This window comes from Chelonoidis abingdonii, chromosome 21, assembly GCF_003597395.2.
Source record: "Chelonoidis abingdonii isolate Lonesome George chromosome 21, CheloAbing_2.0, whole genome shotgun sequence".
Lineage (NCBI taxonomy): Eukaryota > Metazoa > Chordata > Testudines > Testudinidae > Chelonoidis > Chelonoidis abingdonii.
This window is the reverse complement of record NC_133789.1, coordinates 3297648-3316568: the sequence shown is the minus strand read 5'-3', so window position 1 is coordinate 3316568 and position 18921 is coordinate 3297648. Positions and strand designations below refer to the sequence as shown.

The window sequence follows — 18921 nt, the reverse complement described above, 5'->3', positions numbered from 1 at the left end:
TGATGGGAGGGTTGGGGTGCTGGACTCTGGACCATGGAGGTGGAATGGGGGGAATCTGCTGTCTAGGGCCATGAGACGTTGGGAAGCCAGCTGAGAGCGGCGCCTGCTTCCACCTTGTGGGGAGTGGGGCTGGGAGATGGCAACCTTTGGCTACGTTTTTTTGTGTGCATCTGGAGTTAGGCCTTGGACCTTCTCTTAGCACTCCAGAAGGTGTTGTTTCTGTTGAGCTGAGTTTTTGGGGTGACTGGAACCTGGGGGGTAGGACTGGGAGGGAGCTTGCAGGCTGCCTTTAATCACAGGCAAGCAGCACAAGACGGATCCTCAGGGGAACAATTGCTCTTGAGGAGCCTGGAAAACAACAAGCCAACCCTCAGCCGCTCTGGGATTTAAGCAGAGAGAGGGGCTCCTGGAGATGTGAGAGCATTCCCGGTGTTCAGTGGCAGCATCCCAGGCTTTTGGGGGTGGTCTCCAGGGAGAGGTGACTTGCTGGCTTGGCAGCCCTAGAGTCTTGGCTATCCACAGAGCAGATACAGTTTGGGGAAGTCTCCCACATCTCCCTAGCCACTTCTTCCCACAATTACTCACCTGCAGAGGCCCTTTGGTCCCTATGTCTGACAGCATCTTTTGGTTCTCCACTGAGGCTGCCATCTCCATTGTGGTCTGGGTCTTTGTCCAAAGGCCCAACTGCTCTGCCAGCCTGAGCTGGATTTGAACTCATGAGCTCGAGGTGAAAGACTCAGTTCAGTGTCCCATCCCCTCTTTGTCCTCCGCTCGCTGACTCTTACAAAGCTGAGCTGTTGGACAAAATCAAATTGTGCGACTAGAGCAAGGCGTCCGCTCCTGCAGCAGTTTCCTATAATACAGTGTAGTGGAATGAGCTGGCGTAACTAGGAAGCAACAGGTCCCTAAGTTGCCACGAAGAGGTTAATAGTGGGAGGCATATGAGGAAAGTGCAGATGGAACAAATTCTGCTGTGCAAACAGAGTGGGGGGTGAAACTGGAGCTGGGGGCGGGAGCAGAGGCCTTCTGCATTTCATAGGCAATGCAACCCTCAATGTTCGCTGCCAAGAAGCAGTGGGGCTCTCCGCACATGTGGGAAATCCCCAGCAGAGGCATGCTGTGTGGCTGAGATCTTTTCTTAGGGAGTCTATAGGCTGAGAGAAGCTGGGGCATGAGTCTTGTATGGTGGGTTCACTTCTGGCTTGGGTATGTATTTCCCCTTCCTCCTGCATCCCAAGTAGCGCTGAAGAGGCCTCAAGCCACACACATCTCCTGGACAGCCTGCAATCTTTGTTTTACTCAGATTACCAGCTTTTTGGGAAAGGGACTGGTTTTATTTTGCGCTTGTACAGCCTCTAGCACCATGGGATCCGGGTCCTTGTCCATGCCTGGGAATCCTAGGTGCTACCACCATACAGATAAATTCTACTATTGTGCAGCCATATTGCTATTTTCACGGGGAAACCCAAGCAACTGGCAGTTGTGCTGTATGCTATGGGAGCCCCTGTTGTTCCAAAGAGAGAAGATGATGATTGAAAAGTGATGAAAAGTCCCAGGTCCCAAAAGTGACTCTGGGGCCGCATGAACATCTCTCAGGTGGCTCAGGGAATAAAACTGGATGATCTGTGCAATACCAGTTGTATGAGAACTCCCATTGAAAGCTTGTATGTGCATTGTTTGCTTTGATAACAGCAAACCATGTTCAAATGACAGCAACCACAGATGGCTGCCATCCCCTTCTCCCCACATCACCCCACAGTCATAACTAGAGATCTGGTTATTCCCCCAATGCTTAGATTGTTCGGATGATGTGTTCTGGAAATGGCACTTGGAAGCTGTAAATTATGGATCCAGATTTGATCCCGCTTGTATATTTTAATTCAGGCCCTTTGCTGTAGTTAACAAGCTAAAGAGGGCGCAGCTGGGAGACCCTGGCTGAAGCAGAACTAGTGTGAACATCGTACTGGGAGCTGGGAACCCCCCGAGTCCTTAGCTGAGCTCTGCCATTGATTGCTGTGTGGGTAGGAGCAAGTGACTTCCCTTCTCTGGAGAACCTTGGCGTCATCTACAGAACGAGGCTGCTGATGCTTTGGGCTGCTGTCAGGTAGGGGTTGATTAGTAAATGCGTAGAGAGCTCTGTGCATCTGGGGTGTGATCACTAATTATCGTTCCAGACCTCCTCCAAAAACCTGTAGACCCTAGTCCTGCTACCCCATGGAACAGACTGACAGTCTGCACACACTCAGCTTGAGCAAATGTTGTGGCACTGGTGGATCATGTACAAAACATCACTATTCAAATCCTCTGGCTTTTTGCAACGTAGCATTCCCTGAGCTCTTGTGGATGTAAGGCCAGAGCCTCATCTCACTGATGCTGGTGTAAACTCCAGATCATCCCATTGACTTCACAGAAGTCATTCTGGGTTTCCCCAGGGTGGCTGGGGTTGGAATTCACTGTGTTCTACTCCAGCCTGTCTAGAAAGCACTTCATAGCACACCCCACACCTGACTTCCCCACGGCCTCACTCCTCCTCTAGTCATTCCTACCTTTGTAAAGTGGGCGTAAAAAGACAATGCCAGGTGCTAAGACATGGATGATGCAGCCCAAATGATCTCTTGGGTTTTTCAGTATCATCCCATCACTTAAATTAGATTTATGCTGGCACTAATCAGGTAATATTAAGTGCTTTGAAAATGAACATGATAGTGGTGTAAAAGGACTTGTTACATTCCTCCAGAGCTATTGAGTCCATCTGGCAGCGGGTGGAGGTGCTGGTACTTCTCTTGGCAAGTGGTGCAGCATAGCCTGTTCCCATATAACATTGCAGCAAACAGGCGCTGTACACCTCACACAATGTGGTAGGATGGTCCCCACCTTTCAACCGATCCTGTGGCTGGCAGGTGTGTTGGGAAGGGCTGCCCTTCAACGGGCATGCTGTGGAGAAGAGCGGGTTTTAGGAGACCACGTCCGTCCCCATTAAGGAGGGTGAGGAGCTTGCTTGCTCCCCAGTGGCCAGCCCACACATATTGAAGGCATCATGCCCATCCACCCAGCGAATGGCTCACTGCCTCGTTGGCCCATTAACAGCCCGTTCTCCCAGATACTGTCTTGTGTAATGTGTTGGTTGTTTGTCGTGTGTTGGTTCCAAAGGCCCCTCCCTTTGGAGTCCTTGACCCCGTGTGGCCCTGGCATGGGATGGTGCAACTCCTGCTGGCTTCAGCCAGAGTCGCAGAGTTTAATTTGGCTCTCATTTAGAGTGCCATTTCAATATAACGCAGGAAGGCAAGCAGCTGAATATGGGCGAAATATAAAGTGCTTTTATACAAATGCTAGAAATCTCAATTCTCTGATGGCTGAACTAGAGTGCCTGGTATTAAATAAGGATATTGATATAATAGGCATCAGGGAAGCTTGGTGGAATGAGGATAATGATGGGACACGGTAATACCAGGGTGTAAAATATATAGGAATGACCATGTAGCTTATGGGTGAGGGAGTGGCATTATATGTTAAAGAAAACAGAGTCAAATAAGGTTCTTACATGAAACAAACTGTACCATGGGATCTCCAGAGACAGAAATTCCATGCTTGAATAAAAAGAGTGGAACAGTAGGTGTACACTGCTGAACACCTGACCAGGGTGGGGACAGTGATTGTGAAATGTTATGGGAAGTTAGAGAGGCTGCAAAAGCAGAATAATAATGGGTTAGGAAAGGGATAGATAAGAAGACAGAAAATATCATATCACTATACAAATCAGTGGTGCACCCACACCCTGAGTATAGTGAGCAATTCTGGGTACCCCATCTCAAAAAGGATATGGTGGACCTAGAAAAGGTTCAGAGAAGAGCAACACAGATATTCAAGGATATGGAACAGCTTCCATACATGGACAGATTAAAAATTTAGGGCTGTTCATCTTAGAAAAGAGACAGCTAAGGGGCAATATAATAGAGGTCTATACAATCATGAATGATGTGGAAAAAGTGACTAGAGAAGTGTTACTTATCCTTTCCCATAATACAAAAACCAGGGGCCACTCGCTGAAATTAACAGGTGGAGGATGAATACAAACAAGGAAGTACTTACTCACACAGCAATTGTCATGGGATGTTGTGAAGGCCAGAAATATAACTGGATTCAAAATAGAATTAGGTAAGTTCATGGAGGATAGGTCCATCAATAGCTACTAGCTAAAATGGTCAGGGATGCAACCCCATAGTCAGGGCGACTCTAAACCTCTGACTGCCAGAAGCTAAGATGGGAGGACAAGGGTGGATCACTCCAACTGCCCTGTTCTGTACACACCCCTGAAGCCCTGGTACTGACTACTGTCAGAGACAGGATACTGGGCTAGATGGACCATGGTCTGACCCAGTGTGACCGTTCTTATGTTCTTCTTGGGAGTCACTTCTCTGCCTTCTGGGATGAGCTCTGCTCTTTGCCAGCACAAACTCCTCTCTCCTTCCAGCTGAATGTTTGCTTTGGGCCAGAACTGCATCTGATCCTGTGTGGTGGTGAGGAGAGTTCATGACCCCAGCGCTTTCAGGGATGTGGGGATCCCAGACAATAAGTCAGACTCTGTATGGCACCCCAGATGTTACTGCTGCCTCTTCCGCATGTGATCTGTGTGCCGTGCCGGGTTCCCCGGAGGAGATGGACCCGCAGGGCTGGCCTGCCGTGCAGGGTTCCCCGGAGGACATGTTCCTGCAGGGGATATAAGCCCGCCTTGCCTCCCTAGACAAGCTGCAGCATAGTAAACAAATTGCATTAAGGGATGTAAGAGACTTAACCCCTTGTGAGCAGCAGTGCAGTGCCTCCCTGGGGCACCACACCTCTCAATTTACATGTCACACAGGGACTGCCTGGCAGGATGCATATCAGTTACTTCAAGGGTGTGAGAGGTTAAAGGGGGCGAGTTGATCTGGCTGTCACAGGGTGACCAGATATCCCGATTTTATAGAGACAGTCCTGATTTTTGGGTCTTTTTCTTATATAGGCTCCTATTACCCCCCACCCCCGTCCCGATTTTTCACACTTGCTGTCTGGTCACCCTAGGCTGTCAGCTGGGATGCTAGGGGGGATTCAGTTTGCTGAACGGGACTGGTACAGACTCAGTGGCCATATGGTCCCACCCTCTGTCTCTGCCGTTCATGCAGAGAGCAGCAGACCATGTGCTGATCAAGCAGCTAACCAAAGTCCATCTGACTAGGGGTGAGCAGAACAGCTCAAAGGGGTTGTTTGCTATGTTCTGGCTGCAGGCATCATCTCTCCACTGCTTCAGCTGGAGCCAAAGGCATGTTCCCCTCAGCCACAGCTCAGGAATCAGATCCCTCTTCTGTGCAGGAAGGATGGCACTGGCTCTGCTCTGGGTACAGCCTGTTGCTGGTCTCCTGAAAGGACAACAGGAAGTTACATTTGAAGCATTTTCCCTTTTCTCAGAGACTTCTCTGTGAATTTGGGAGTGAGGAGGGTAATTGCAGAGGTTAAAGCCAGGGGTTGGGCAGGCTTCCCATTGTCAGTGTTGACTGTGCACCTCAGTCTTGAGCCACAGCACCTACCAATATACCTCAGTTATTCAGTAGCCCCTGCATTTTCATTCCTGGTGTCCCCTGCACAGCTCTGCCATTGCATCCAAACGGTTAGGCACATACAGGTTTCAAGGCCAGAAGGAATATTTCTAATCATCTACTCTGACCTCCTGTATCTCACAGCCCCAAAACGCCCTCCCAGTGATTCCTGCATTGAGCCTGGAAAGTGGTGAGGGAGGAGCTGGAGCAAGACGTCAAGTGATGGAGAATACACCCGCTGCTCTGTTGAAGGTGTGGCACCTTTGGGAGACAGATGGTGATGAGGTTACTTGCTTCAGTCCCACGAAGGTCTGAGCTAGGGTAACCAGACAGCAAGTGTAAGAAATCAGGGGGTTGGGAATAATAGGCATCTGTATAAGAAAAAGCCCCAAATATCAGGACTGTGCCTATAAAATCGGGACATCTGGTCACTCTAGCTGAGCCTGAAAATACTGCTGACTTGGCTTAGCAGAGACTTCATTGCTCAGTACTGTGAGTTATCCCACGGTCTGGGAGCAATATGCTCACAGGATTGGGCCCATCCCGTGCATATTTTGGCTGTCTCTAGAATCTGAGGTTTTTTTGGTTGTGATCTCGCTCTGACTGAATGACATCACAATCTGCCTTCCGAATGGAGCCAGCTTTGGAATGTACCAGCTGAGATCTGCTGAGGGGTGGGTGAAACCCTTCATTTCCTGTTCGCTTTGTGATGGTGGCTTTTATCCCTGTAGGGTGGTGGCAGCGTTTGAACCTTGGCCGCAGATAGGTCTGTCCAGCCCCTGCTCCTTGTGTGTTTCATCATTAGCTGGAAGTTCAGTCAGCATGCTCTGTATTGAATCCTGGGACTAGTGTTTGCTGTTGAACCTGTTTCATTGTGCAGGTGAATGAGTGCAGCAGCCCTTGGCTCTGAGGTTTCATGGATTGCTGTGTATGGCGCCAAATCCAACCTCAGCCCAGCCATTGATAATCTCCTTTCCAGCAGTGAGTCTCTTTCTGGCCTTACCAGAATTGCTTTGAAAATGCTTCTTTCCATGCTGCTCCTGGGGTCTGCATGTTCTACCCCACGGCAGAGTGGGAGCCTTCTCCTGTAGGACACGCCCTGGTGAACGGACCTCCCTGCATCATTACCTCACCATGGCTTTTCTAAACTTGCTGTCAAGGATCTCTCTCCTGGAGCTCTTCATTTCTCCTTCCCGTTGCTGTAATGATCTCTCCAAAGATGTGAGTGAGTGTGTGTGTGTGATGTGGGTCAGTGTGTGTAGGCTGCTGGAGCCACGCAGAACCCTGGGCCACTCAGTGGGGCTAATCCTAGGTGTAAGGTTACACACACCTAAGACTTTGCAGAATCAGGGCTGAAGTTTTTCTCTGGACATGTTGTGGCCTGGATCCTGCAAACCCTTAAGCATGTGGGTAACTATGCTCCTGATTTTGCAGGACCAGGGCCTTAATGTGTCCTGCGAAAGAAAATTTGGTCCATGTTATGCTGTGGAATTACCCATTTGGCTCTTCACAGGCAGAGTCACAGGACTGAAATCATCCATGTGCCCCGGTTCCACCAGAATATACCACCAGAGTTAGAAATACCCCATTGTAGAGATGCTTTCCATTTCCCTGGCACCTTCCACCTGAATCTCAAACTTGAGTGGATTTATCTCCCACACAAGAGTATTGTCTCTATTTTACAACCCGGGTAACTGAGGCAGGGGGCACTGAAGTGACTTGGCCAAGGTTTTGTGGTGAGAGGGTGGCAGTGTCTGGGACAGAATCCGGTAGTCCTGACTTCCTATCGGCTGCTTTACCTGCAAGACAGTGCTCCATCCTGGGCTGGTCTTGGCTGAGTAGCAGGGGCAGGGAAGGATGGGGCCGTTGCATGGAGGGTTCTGGTTAGCTTCCAGCTTAGTGGAGTGGCAGAGTCTGCTGCCTCTCTGTGCTGACCTGCCTCTTACTCTTCTTGGTTCAGTTCAGGACTGCCTATCCGACGCATCAGCCAGCATGAATGTGGGGACGGCACACAGCGAGGTGAACCCCAACACCCGCGTCATGAACAGCCGAGGCATCTGGCTGTCCTACGTGCTGGGGATTGGCCTGCTGCATGTGATCCTCCTCAGCATCCCCTTCTTCAGTGTCCCCGTGGTTTGGACTCTCACCAACATCATCCACAACATGGTAAAGGGGTGGCGCGGCTAACTGGCCCCATGGGGAACCCCTAGCTGGGCTCGTTGGTCACATGGGTGGTTAGCCCTTAAAGGGATCCTGCCGAGGGATCCTGCAGTGAAATCAAACCCAAGTCCTGAGTTCCCACCAGTGTGTGGAAGCAGTCTGCCTGACTGAGCAGCAACATCCCAGGCTCATCTCCCTTTCACCTTGAGGTCATGGGTTCTAATCCAGCCCAGGTGGTGATTTTTGGGTCTCAGACCAGCTCCCATCCGGGCAAGTGTCCACATCACCAAAGTCACCTGAAGAGGCCCCTGCAGGAGCGGGAATAGGCTGTGGGGTGTAAACTACTGTCTGGTCCCCGGACACATGGCAGAGTAATGCACAGTGGGGGAGCCTTGTGTGACCACTGTCCTCTTGGCTGACTCAGAGGGTTGAACCAGCAACTTCTCGGGTTGGAAGTGTGAGTCTCTACGGCTTGAGCTAAAGGATCAAGGACTAGGAGCTGTGACAGCCTCTCATCCTCTGAGGGTCAGGCTCAGAGCGGGACCTGCTGCCCGCTGGTTACGCTCACTTTGCTGCTGCCCAGGAATCCTCTGGTGTTACTGGCAACAAAGGGAGAGGCAGGAAGGGCAAGGTGGGTTTTTGCACCCAGGGGTGGAGGGTTTAAAAAATCAGCTGCTGACTTGTGAGCTGACAGCGGGATGGGCCCAGATGAGAGGACCAGGGTGCAAAGCCGAGGGATAGGGGTGGGGGTTGTTGGCCATTTGTCTGAGTCTAATGATACTGTCTCTGGAGCAAGTGCATAATGTGAACGGTGTGTCATTTACTCGAGTGTATCATAGAAATGAAACAGTCAGTTTTCCTCATGGGTGTGGGCTGGGGTGTGTGGATTTTTTTCAGGGGATGGGTGTGGGGTGCAGGTGAGTGGACGCACTGCAGCCCTCTGCTGGGACATGACAACTGCAGCCATTCAGCGGAACCTTTTCCTCTGGGGCTGAGAGAAACGCCCCATGCTTTTCACTGATGATGTATTCTCCCCTTCTGACTCCCCTCTTGTTTTAGTCTGTGTGTCTCCCTGAGATCAGACCATGGCTCCATGCAGCAGCTTGCTCCCTGATTTCCAGATCAGAGAAACCCAGACATTGGCACAGATGCTGCAGCTGGTCTATTTGTGCCCTTTTGGTTAAAGTGATTCTTGGTTTGAAATTAATCAGAGACCAGGAATTGATTCCCTCGCAGGGCTCCTGACGCCCCATCTCATAAAAACCGTCCAGATGTCTAGCAATCGGCAGCTGGAGCTGAGAGCAAAAGGGCTGAGATCAGCACTGGTGTGCTCTGCTCTTGTGCTAATCAGACCTCCTTGCCTTGGCCTCTGTCCAGTTTAGAGTGGTGAGTCTTAGGAGCAGGAGGCTTTTAAAGGGTCAGCAGCACTTGTTCATAAACAACAATACCAACAGATTTGCCTTTGACTTATCCAAAGATTTCTTGCTTGTGTGTACCTGGAATGAGTGTGACTGGAATCTTTCCAGGAGATTGCTTAAGTTTCAGTTACAATAATACTCAACTTTTATCTAGTGAATCTCACCAGTAGAGCTCACAGTCCGTTACACAGGAGATTGGTGTCATTATCCCCATTTTACAGATGGGGAAACTGAGGCACAGAGAGGTTGACTTGTCCAAGGTCAGAGCTGGACATAGAAGCCAGGGTTCCTGAGTGCCCAGTGCAATGCTGTGTCCACTGGACAGCTCTGCCTCCCCATAAATAATATTGCTAACCCTTTGCCTTCCTCTAGAGCCGTACGGTTTAGAATCTCCACGCTCCTTGCAAATAGCGAGGCGTTACCCTTCTCCCCCCATGGTGTGGGGGTCTATATTATCACTGTTTCACAACTGAGGGAACTGTAGCACAGGGACGAAATGTCGGTTGAGGTTAGTACTGGGAACAGAGCCTGGGTGATGCCACTCTCAGCACCCACCCCCCAATATGGAACACAGGGCCGAGGGCAGCGAGTCTGTGGCTGTTCCATGTCAAAGGCTTTCTCCTGGCCGACAGGCAGGAAGCACCTGGTATTGTCTGTGCAACTGTATGGCCACGTTCATGCCCAAGTCTGTGCATCAGGAAGAGATGTGATACTGGAGTTTAAGGTGACCAGATGTCCCGATTTTATAGGGACAGTCCTCATTTTGGGTTTTTTTTTCTTATATAGGCTCCTATTACCCCCCACCCCGTCCCGATTGGTCACATTTGCTGTCTGGTCACCCTGCTGGAGTTTGATTCCACTCCATGTGTATTCTCCTCTGATGCTGGGGATCTGAATTTCCTAATGTGACCGTCACCATCTTGGCCAGGGCACCAGGGAGCTCCAGAGGTAAAAGCAGGAGCTGCTACAGCTTGAGCTCAAGAGCCCAGGGGTCCTAGCTGGACTGTAACCAGCTCATATACGGTGGGACCCTAATTGCCAATGCCAAAAAAAAAAAATCTCATCAGATAACAGCTCCCCCTGGTGGCACAGCCGTGGCTTGCAGCTTGCGAGTGTAAGAGCTTTCCTAGCGATGAGTTGTAGGTGACTAAGGTCAACCTGGTCTCAGAGGGCTGCACAAGTTTTACCTTCTGCTCGTGTTTGCTACAGAGTATGTACATCTTCCTGCACACCGTGAAAGGAACGCCCTTTGAGACTCCAGACCAGGGGAAAGCTCGGTTGCTCACGCACTGGGAGCAGATGGACTATGGGGTGCAGTTCACGGCATCACGCAAGTTCCTGACCATCACGCCCATCGTGCTGTGAGTACTTCGGGCGGGCTGGTCATAGCGGCACCCTGTCGAGTGAAGCTAAAACCCTCCGTTGTCCTCCAAAAACAATGCTCGCTCGGTGGCCTAAAAGCAGATCCACATATGTTGTGACAACAGATTTATTCACAGTATCCATAGCCCACTTGTGTCTGTGCTGCTGTCCACCACTCATGGCGTGGATGTCTTGGGGGATCTGCTTTGAGCTTGTGTCAAGGTGCTATTCAACCTGGGTCAGTGCCCAGAAAAAGCACTGTCAGAAAGTGCAGCCCTGATGATGTGCTTCGAAGGTCCACTATCTCACAAGTAACCAGGGCTGGCAGTGATTAACTTTATTAACAGTAATATTAACATTATTTATTTGTATTACGGTAGCAGCTAGGAGCCCCAGTCACAGACCGAGAACCTCATTGTGCCGGGTGCTGCACAGGTACAGAATAAAAAGACTGTCCCTGACCCCCAAAGTGGACAATCTATGTATAAGACAAGAGACAACAAGTGGATACTCTAGGGATGGTTTGAGGCAAGCTCTATGAGCCCGTATGGACCAGAATGACAGGCAGTGGTTTCACCCCACCAGCAGCCTGACTGTTGTCAGGTTATACTCACTAACTGACCCCCCCGCTGAATCTAGCCCCCGGACCAGGGGCATTGGATTTGGTCTCATGGCAGAAGGGATTTGGCAGAGGGCAACGAGAGGGCTTTGTGGATTTTTATGGGGAATTCTTCCCCAGAACAAGAGCCCGCAAGGGAGAAGCATGAAGTTGTTCGTCTGCAAATCTAGCAGATGGGCCGTGAAGGCTGGCACCCTGGCTTTACTGGAGGCAGGTGTCAACCTCTCAGGAGTGAATGAGAGAGAAGTAGGGTGGGAGAGGCTGCAAAGGGCTCTGAAAGCAAAGACGAGTAGTCTGTGTTTAATGTGATGGATAAATTCTTTAGAGCATCCAAAGTCCGCAGAGTCCCAGTGAAGTGGTGGAGTTTGGATCAGACTGTAAAATCACATCACCAAGGGGAACATCTTGCTTTTCACCCCTCTTTGTCCCCTGGCTTCCCTGCTACCCACATTTCAGTTCTGACTGATGTAATCACTGCTGGGAAATGTTGTTTTCTAGCCATTTCCAGTGCAAGGGGTGGAGGGTAGGCTTCATCACCATTGACTGAAGATATTTCTGAAGGGCCAGTCTGTGCTGTGTCTGTTGCCGAAAGCACACACAAGCTGCTGCTGCAAAGATGCTCAGTTGTTAGACTTTTGGGACCAGAGCTCATGGCCAGAAGGGGTGAGAGACTGAGATCCCCCAGTGTGAGACTAAATCCACTTTGGAATTGGGGCTCACTAGCTGCTAGAAACCGGATCCTTGGTTTTTATTTTGGCTCACCCAGCTTTGCTGTGTTGTGCTAATCTGAAGCCGTCTGTCTGCCCTGAGCTGGTGGCTATATTCCGAGGTGAGGTCAGCTAGTGGGCGTAACTTATACACCAAGGGAGTGCTATGGGGTGGTAGCAGGAAACACAGTCAGAGTCACTTGCAACCAATCTCTCTCCTCAGATCGTCACTGGTCCCAGGGGGTGATGGAAGCTGTGGGTAGCTGTGATTCAACTTCCACTGCTCTCTCCCCTAGGTATTTCCTCACCAGTTTCTACACGAAATATGACCGGATACACTTCATAATCAACACCATCTCCCTGATGAGCGTCTTGATCCCCAAGCTGCCCCAGCTCCACGGAGTCCGGATCTTTGGGATCAACAAGTACTGAGCCCCCTGGATGAAGTGAGCTGAAGTGGAAGGGGAAACCCGTTGGTCTTAGTCCTCCCTCCCTCCCGACCAGGCTATAATTTCACAGCGGCTCTTTAAATGCAGTATCCAATAGACTTGTATACCGCACGCAGGATCCTCTTGCCCAATAAATCTAAGCAAACTCTGGAGTAGCAGAATCCTGAGTAGAGTTTAGCATGGAGCCAGGAGACTGGGGGGGTGGACTTCTTGTGCTTCAGTATCATGAGTAGATGCAGCTAGACTGAGACGTTGAGGTACAAGTAAGTCAGTGTCTGGGGAGACTCCCATCCAGAGGCCAATACACTGAATGGAGAGAGCAGGGGTGGGGAGAAAGCTTTAAGAGCTAGTGGTCATTACCGTGGCAAATGGACTTTAAAATGCATTGGCTCTTTTTGAGGTTAGATGCACTCGCGAAGGGCTACGTGGGGAAATTAAAGGGGGGCATGGCCAGATTTCCCAGGTGTGAAAAACTAGTTGGCCACTTTAATTTTGGGAGGTGGATTTTATTCTTAAACCTCTCTCCTCCCATTGGGGAGGGAATCATTTTTTCTAATGAGAAAACAGGAAGGAGTGACCTGGCATTTCCAGGGGAGCTTTCCCATTTTCCAAGGTACAGTTTGTGTGATTCAGGGGGACTAATTGGATTCCAAGGTGTTTCTGTTAATTTAAACTATAACCAATGTCTGTCTTTGTTTAAAGTGGAAGTGGTTATATTTTAAAGCGTGTGTGATGGGGGGGGGGGTATTCTCCCCCATCACACGCAGCCCTGCAGTGTTACCCTTAATCCTACTGCCATATAGGGCTAAGAGGTGTGATGCTGCTGGTTGTTAGTTGTGTGATTTAAAAATGTTAACACTGCCCATGAGAGGTATCTGAGTCACTTGAGGTGGAGATGGGGCCCAGGAGAAAGGCTGATGACTGACAGATTTGCTCTAGGTGAAGGATGGAGCATCGTCAGGTATGGTAATAGGGTGCTGGTACAGGCAAAGAGGTGGCCATGTTTGGTTTAAATGCGTCCCATTCTTCCACCCCCTTTGCCCAGGACTCCAATGTCTAGATCTAGATCAGTGGCACTTGCCAAATACCAGTGCTGGGCACATCTCAGCATGTGACAGCCCAGGCAGAAAATCCTTCTCAGACTTCTGGTTGGGCCTGATGACATGCCAGCAGCATACTATGGGCCACAAGTGAGGTTAAAGGAGCTGGAGAACAGGAATATTGTAGTGGTGCCACGTTGCTGAGTGAAGGCAGGAGCAGAGGGCAAATGTGGCTGGCTGGCAAGAGGGCAACAGGTCTGAACGGTCACTGAAGCATTTAGCTTATTAGTGGCATAGAAAATCTAAGATGTGCAGCCTGTCACATCCCCAGACCATGGCTGCAGAAAGTTATCTGAAGGCGTTTGGCACAGCAGGGAGACAAGTAACTCTTGCTTTGCTGCCTTCTTCATTATCCAGATTTGTTGTACTTGTTTAAATCCAAAGCCCTGCCGTTCTGCCCCTGATCTGGTGGCTAGATCCAGAGGTAGAGTACGGCACATGTCAGTGGGTGGAACTTGCACCCCTAGAAAGTGAGGGGCAACGGGGTGTTGCAGGGGGCAGTTAAACCACAAGGGGAGCTAACCATCCTTCTGTTTCTGACTCTTGTTTTAATTTTGTTTATGCATGATGAGCTTATTTCAGGCTGCTCAGTGGAGCGATCATGTTTTCTGCACCCTGCATTGGCGGGTGGGAGGGAACCCTATCTAGTAAAGCGTGTGTGTGTGTTTCTACTAAGTGGCTTTTAGCAGAGGAGCTAGTTATCCGTAGAGTCAGGAGCTGGTCTGGAGGACGATATGGGATTTTTAATTTAATTTATAATCTGCATTAGAAATGCAATAATCCCAATGTGGAAAGAGATTGTTGAATAAGTCTTGAGAATCATTGTTTGGGGTAAATGAGAGGCTTGTAATTAGTAGACAAGGGGAGGCATTTTCAATATAACAGGGAGGTTTGGATAACCGAGGATGAAGCAAAGTTGCAACACTCAATCTCTCCCCCTCCTCCCAAATTGCCAGCTAGAGCGAAGGGTTAGCAGCAGAATTAGCCCCTAGTGGCTGGGGTAGCTGTCCACTCCTCAAAACCTTAGGATTTTCTCAAGGGTCAATATGCTGATTGACATATGCCTTTCTTTATATTTTTCATGATACCCTTGCACATTCGTGAAGGTGATTTTTGTTTGTTAGTGTTTTGAGTGTCTCGAGTTTTCTGACAATGTAAACGTTTTAAATAAGACATTTGAGTTCCTGCATTAGCCAGATGTAGCTTTGGAACTGAGCAGGTGGTACAGTGGGTACTATCGAGAGAATTTAGACCTGATCTGATGGTCCAAGACAGGCTGGGAGACAGGAATTCCCAAATCTGAATCTCAGCCCTTGTACTGACTCCTCACCTGCCTTTGGGTGAACTGCTTAACCTCTCTGGCTCACTTTCATCATTTGTACCTCGCAGAGGGGGGAGAAATCATCAACCTACCTCACAGGGCTGTTGTGAGGCTTATTTAGCCATTGTCTCTTAAGCGCTTCAAAGATGGAAAGGCTACTGTAAGTATTAGTGAAGAGGAAGATGGTGAGGAGGAGGAGGGAACCTGCTTTGAGTTCTTGAAAAAAGGAGCCTGTCAAATGTAGAAGGTTAATTTATTAATACAAGGCTCTTCTTTTTTTTTTTTTTTTTTTTTTTTGACCCCACCCCGATCCCTGACATGGTTGGGAGTGGATCGTTACCTTGGTTACTGTACTGTATACCCCAGGACTGCTTTTCAAGCTACTAGCCTGTGACTTCTGAAAAAAATAGTTTCAGGCTAGTGCTATTTTCTGATCAGAATGTGTGAGTGGATTCAGGAATGAACACTGTAGATACATGGCTATGGGGAGACTGCAGGTTTCCACTCTGCAGTGATCGTACCTTCATCCAGACGGCTGGGATGACGTGCCTAGTCTAAGGTGCACACTGCTGGACAAATTCAGGTCTGGCAGGCCAGAGAATTACAATGCTGATGCTGAACCTTCTCCAGTGAAAGAGATGGAACACGTGGCGTGGTGTTAATCTAGCTTTGAGGACAAATACAAACCTAACTAGAGACGACAAAATTACTTTAAAGGTGGGAATCTCGACCCAGAGAAGTGGGGCAGGAATCACTTTATCCTTATGTTTTGCAAAAAGGCCTTTTTTCTTTATTTGCTTAAAACCATTATTCCCGGATACATGTAGGTTTTGCCTTTTCTCTCCCTCTCTCGTGCATGTAAATTATGCAAAGCTGGAGCGATTGTGTTGCAGAAATGTAAGCTGACGCTAGGCACCAGACCCTTGGGCGCTGTGGAGTGGTGAAGCTCGGCAGACCTGCATCAGCTGGGGTCGGGACTTGCACTTGCAGGTTGCTGGGTTCAGTGACACTGGTCACATCCAATCAGTTCTGTTAAATTAACGATGAAATGTAAAAAAAATAAAATCATGAACTCTTGAGTGGGGCAGTTTAAAACCCGGAGTGCATGTTTTCCTCAACGGGTTTACAAAGACGTGATATTCATAGACAAGTCCAATGATTTCTCTTTTATGAGGATTTCAGTGAAAAGAGTTTCTGTGAAGCACTGCAGCATGTGCTTTCGACACACAGAAGTCAATGGAATTTAAGCACACACTTAAGTGTTTTGCTGAATCGGGGCCTTGGCTTAAGTGAGGGGGAATCAGGCCCTAAGACTTAACCAAAATCCCTTTTAAACTGTTAACTTTTTTAAAGAGCGATGCATAATTATGGGTCAGAGATCTGTTCCCCCTCCGTATGCAGAGGTAGCTTCCATTAAAATGTCACTCAGAAGGGGGAGTCTGAGTGTGCAGTGAGGGGGAACAGCCCCCTTCACTAGGCACTTGCAGGTGATCTGGGAGACAAAGCAATGAAACCCTAGTCCAAACATTACAGAACAAACCACACCGTAGATTTCCTGAAATGTTGCATTGAAACCACTTTTATAAAACGGGTGGGTGTGAAATGGGCCAGACATGGCAGTTCTGAATCAAGACAAATGATGAAGGGCCACTCAGGCCGTGGAGAGTTGGAAAAAACAGCAGACACACCAAGGAAGCTCCTTGGGGATAAAAACCAGCTTTGGGCAGAAGAGGGATTGCGTGCACACCAGGTTGGAGAAGTTTGCAGGAATTTGGAGAGTCTTGAGTATTTAAATATGGCTGCAGCCAAGAGTGGTGGTGATCCCAGAGTGAAATTCAACCCTTGTGTAAAGCGCCTAAGTGAATTAGACCCTGGGCTCCCCTTGACTTTCAATGGGATTTAGGTGCCTAACTCACGTAGGCCCTTGGGAAGATCTTCACCCAGGCCTTGTGCTGGCTTCCTGCATAGCGATCGGTGTGAATTTCAGTACAGCCAATGCTTTTCGTTGTAGTTTTGTCTGTTGTGGATACAGAGAAGCAATAAAGAAACCAAGGGTTTTAAAATCTATAACAATAGACCAGTTCACAGACATTGGCCCGACTCAAGCCATTCGCGTTGCCTGCTCTTCTTGCTGCTGTTGCTGCGAAGCCTTTTTCATCAGCCACTGAGAGAACTGTGTGCTTGTCGATATAGCACAGAAAGGGCATCTTCCTGCTTGGAGAAGATACAGAACAGCTTGGCCTTGCTGAGTGAAGGGTCCAGTCTTGCATTTGGATTCCAACAGCTGGATCTTTAACCTGACACTATACAGCCCTTCCGCATGGTCCAAGTGCAAGATTGGAGCCGCCTTTCCCCTAAGATCTAAGGCTCTTTAGTCAATGAGGATTTATTTAAAACAGCAGCAGCAACAGTTTAAAAATAATTTAAATATTAAAAGAACGGTACTGGTCCTTGAAGAGGGGACAGTAGTTGGGTTACCGTTGGCAGTAGCACACAGTCAGACTCATATTGCATATCATATGATTTTCTTTAATAGCAGTGAGATATATTGCATCGATTTACCATCGTGCATAAAATAGATATATTTTTAAGTGTGTGCACATAATACACTCTTTGGATCAATTTCAGTGAGCTAAATCAGTTTTGTATGGAACATTCTTGCATTGTACATAGAAGTTGAGTTGTTTTTTCCAGTTCCTTCTCTTTTTTGGGTATACAAAGAAGTTTCATCTAGAGGAACTTTCTAAGACAAAGTGTGAATATTATTTTGATTACTCCTTTGTACAGAATTCTAAGAGAAACTAATAAAGGTCAGTATTCATGTAACAACCTGTGTGGGCTTTTTATATTTGATATGTATGTGAAGTGATTTCATTTTAATCGCAAACTGCACTGCCAAGAGTGAAAAAACAGTAAATGGCAAATGAGTATCTGCTAGCAAACCTATGCTGGTAACTTAATCTGGCTTTTCCTGTCCCCTAGCAGATAAAGGCATAACAAGATCCAAGAGCTGGAGGCTGAGGGGTGCAAATTGGAAATAAGATGCATATTTTTAACAGGATAATCAATCCTTGGAACAGATCCATGAAAGATCAGATGGATTCTCCATCACTTGGAGTTGTCAAATGGAAAGTGGTTGTCTTTAAAGATATCTTCGTTCCATCGCCACTTGTTGAGCTGGAGGCACGAATTGCTTGGAGAGATTCTCTGGCCTGTGCTATGCGGGAGGTCTGATTAGATGGTCAGAATTGGCCCTGTTGGCCATAAAAAATCTAGGCAGCTGGAGGCAGTCACCACACCAGGCCCCCATAGAAGGGGCAGAAATGTATAAAGTCCTGGTTGGGATTATTGTCTGATCTTCAGTTTGAAATCGGTCGGTGAGTTGGTTGGTTTCCGGCTGATTCACAGACTGGGAAGATGCTTACGGATACTCAGTGCAACTCCCTGTCTGCAAAAGCAACCCCCAGTCCACAATAAAGCTGGACCCCACCCTCTGCTCCCAGGCTGTGTTCAACTTGCCTTCTCAGGAAAGGCCTGGAAGCAGCGATAAGTCTGTTGCAGCAGGGCCTGAGTGTTGGCAAATCCAGGCTGTCAATATCAATATCCTACTGCCAGTTTGCTCCAGTTTAACTAGGGAGGGAGGGCAAATTCAAGGGTCCCAGCTGCAGTGGTATCATGTGGCAGCAGAAAGGGGTGGTCCTGAGAAAACTCCCCCAAGAGTTCCAAAACAAAACGTGGCCCTGCACATACTCCGTAGAAAAGATGCAGCAGTCCAAAGCCCTAGACTGCTTTGCAGGTTGCAAGTCAGCGCCTTGAAATGAATCAAATGTATGCACCCTGCAGATCTCTGACAGGTACAAAGCGGTGGGAGGGGGTGGGGTGTTACAATGCATCAGGCCATTGGGTTAATGGTGGATGCAAATCTCTTGAGAATCCACAATGGGAATGCAGCGCACCTTGGATGATGCCTGCATGAGCATAGAGCCTTCTGGCTCACATCTGCTCCAAGAGAGAAGTTATTTAACCCAGGAGAATTGAGTTAGCAGCCTGGGAAGTTACACTCAGAGGAATAAAAAGAACAGGAGGACTTGTGGCACTTCAGAGACTAACACATTTATTTGGGCATAAGCTTTCATGGGCTAAAACCCACTTCATTAGCCCACGAAAGCTTATGCCCAAATAAATGTGTTAGTCTCTAAGGTGCCACAAGGCCAC

At 48.6% G+C, this 18921-nt stretch overlaps 1 protein-coding gene across 1 annotated transcript; it reads left to right on the top strand.

The window, feature by feature from the left end:
• The first annotated feature begins 4049 nt into the window (after window positions 1–4049).
• ORMDL3 (ORMDL sphingolipid biosynthesis regulator 3) lies at window positions 4050–17535 on the top strand. The gene is made up of 4 exons (XM_032788934.2): window positions 4050–4155; window positions 7531–7736; window positions 10358–10509; window positions 12133–17535. Exons 2-4 carry the CDS (start codon window positions 7563–7565, stop codon window positions 12266–12268), a joined length of 462 nt encoding a protein of 153 aa, XP_032644825.1. The 5' UTR covers window positions 4050–4155; window positions 7531–7562; the 3' UTR covers window positions 12269–17535.
• The last annotated feature ends 1386 nt before the right edge of the window (window positions 17536–18921 follow it).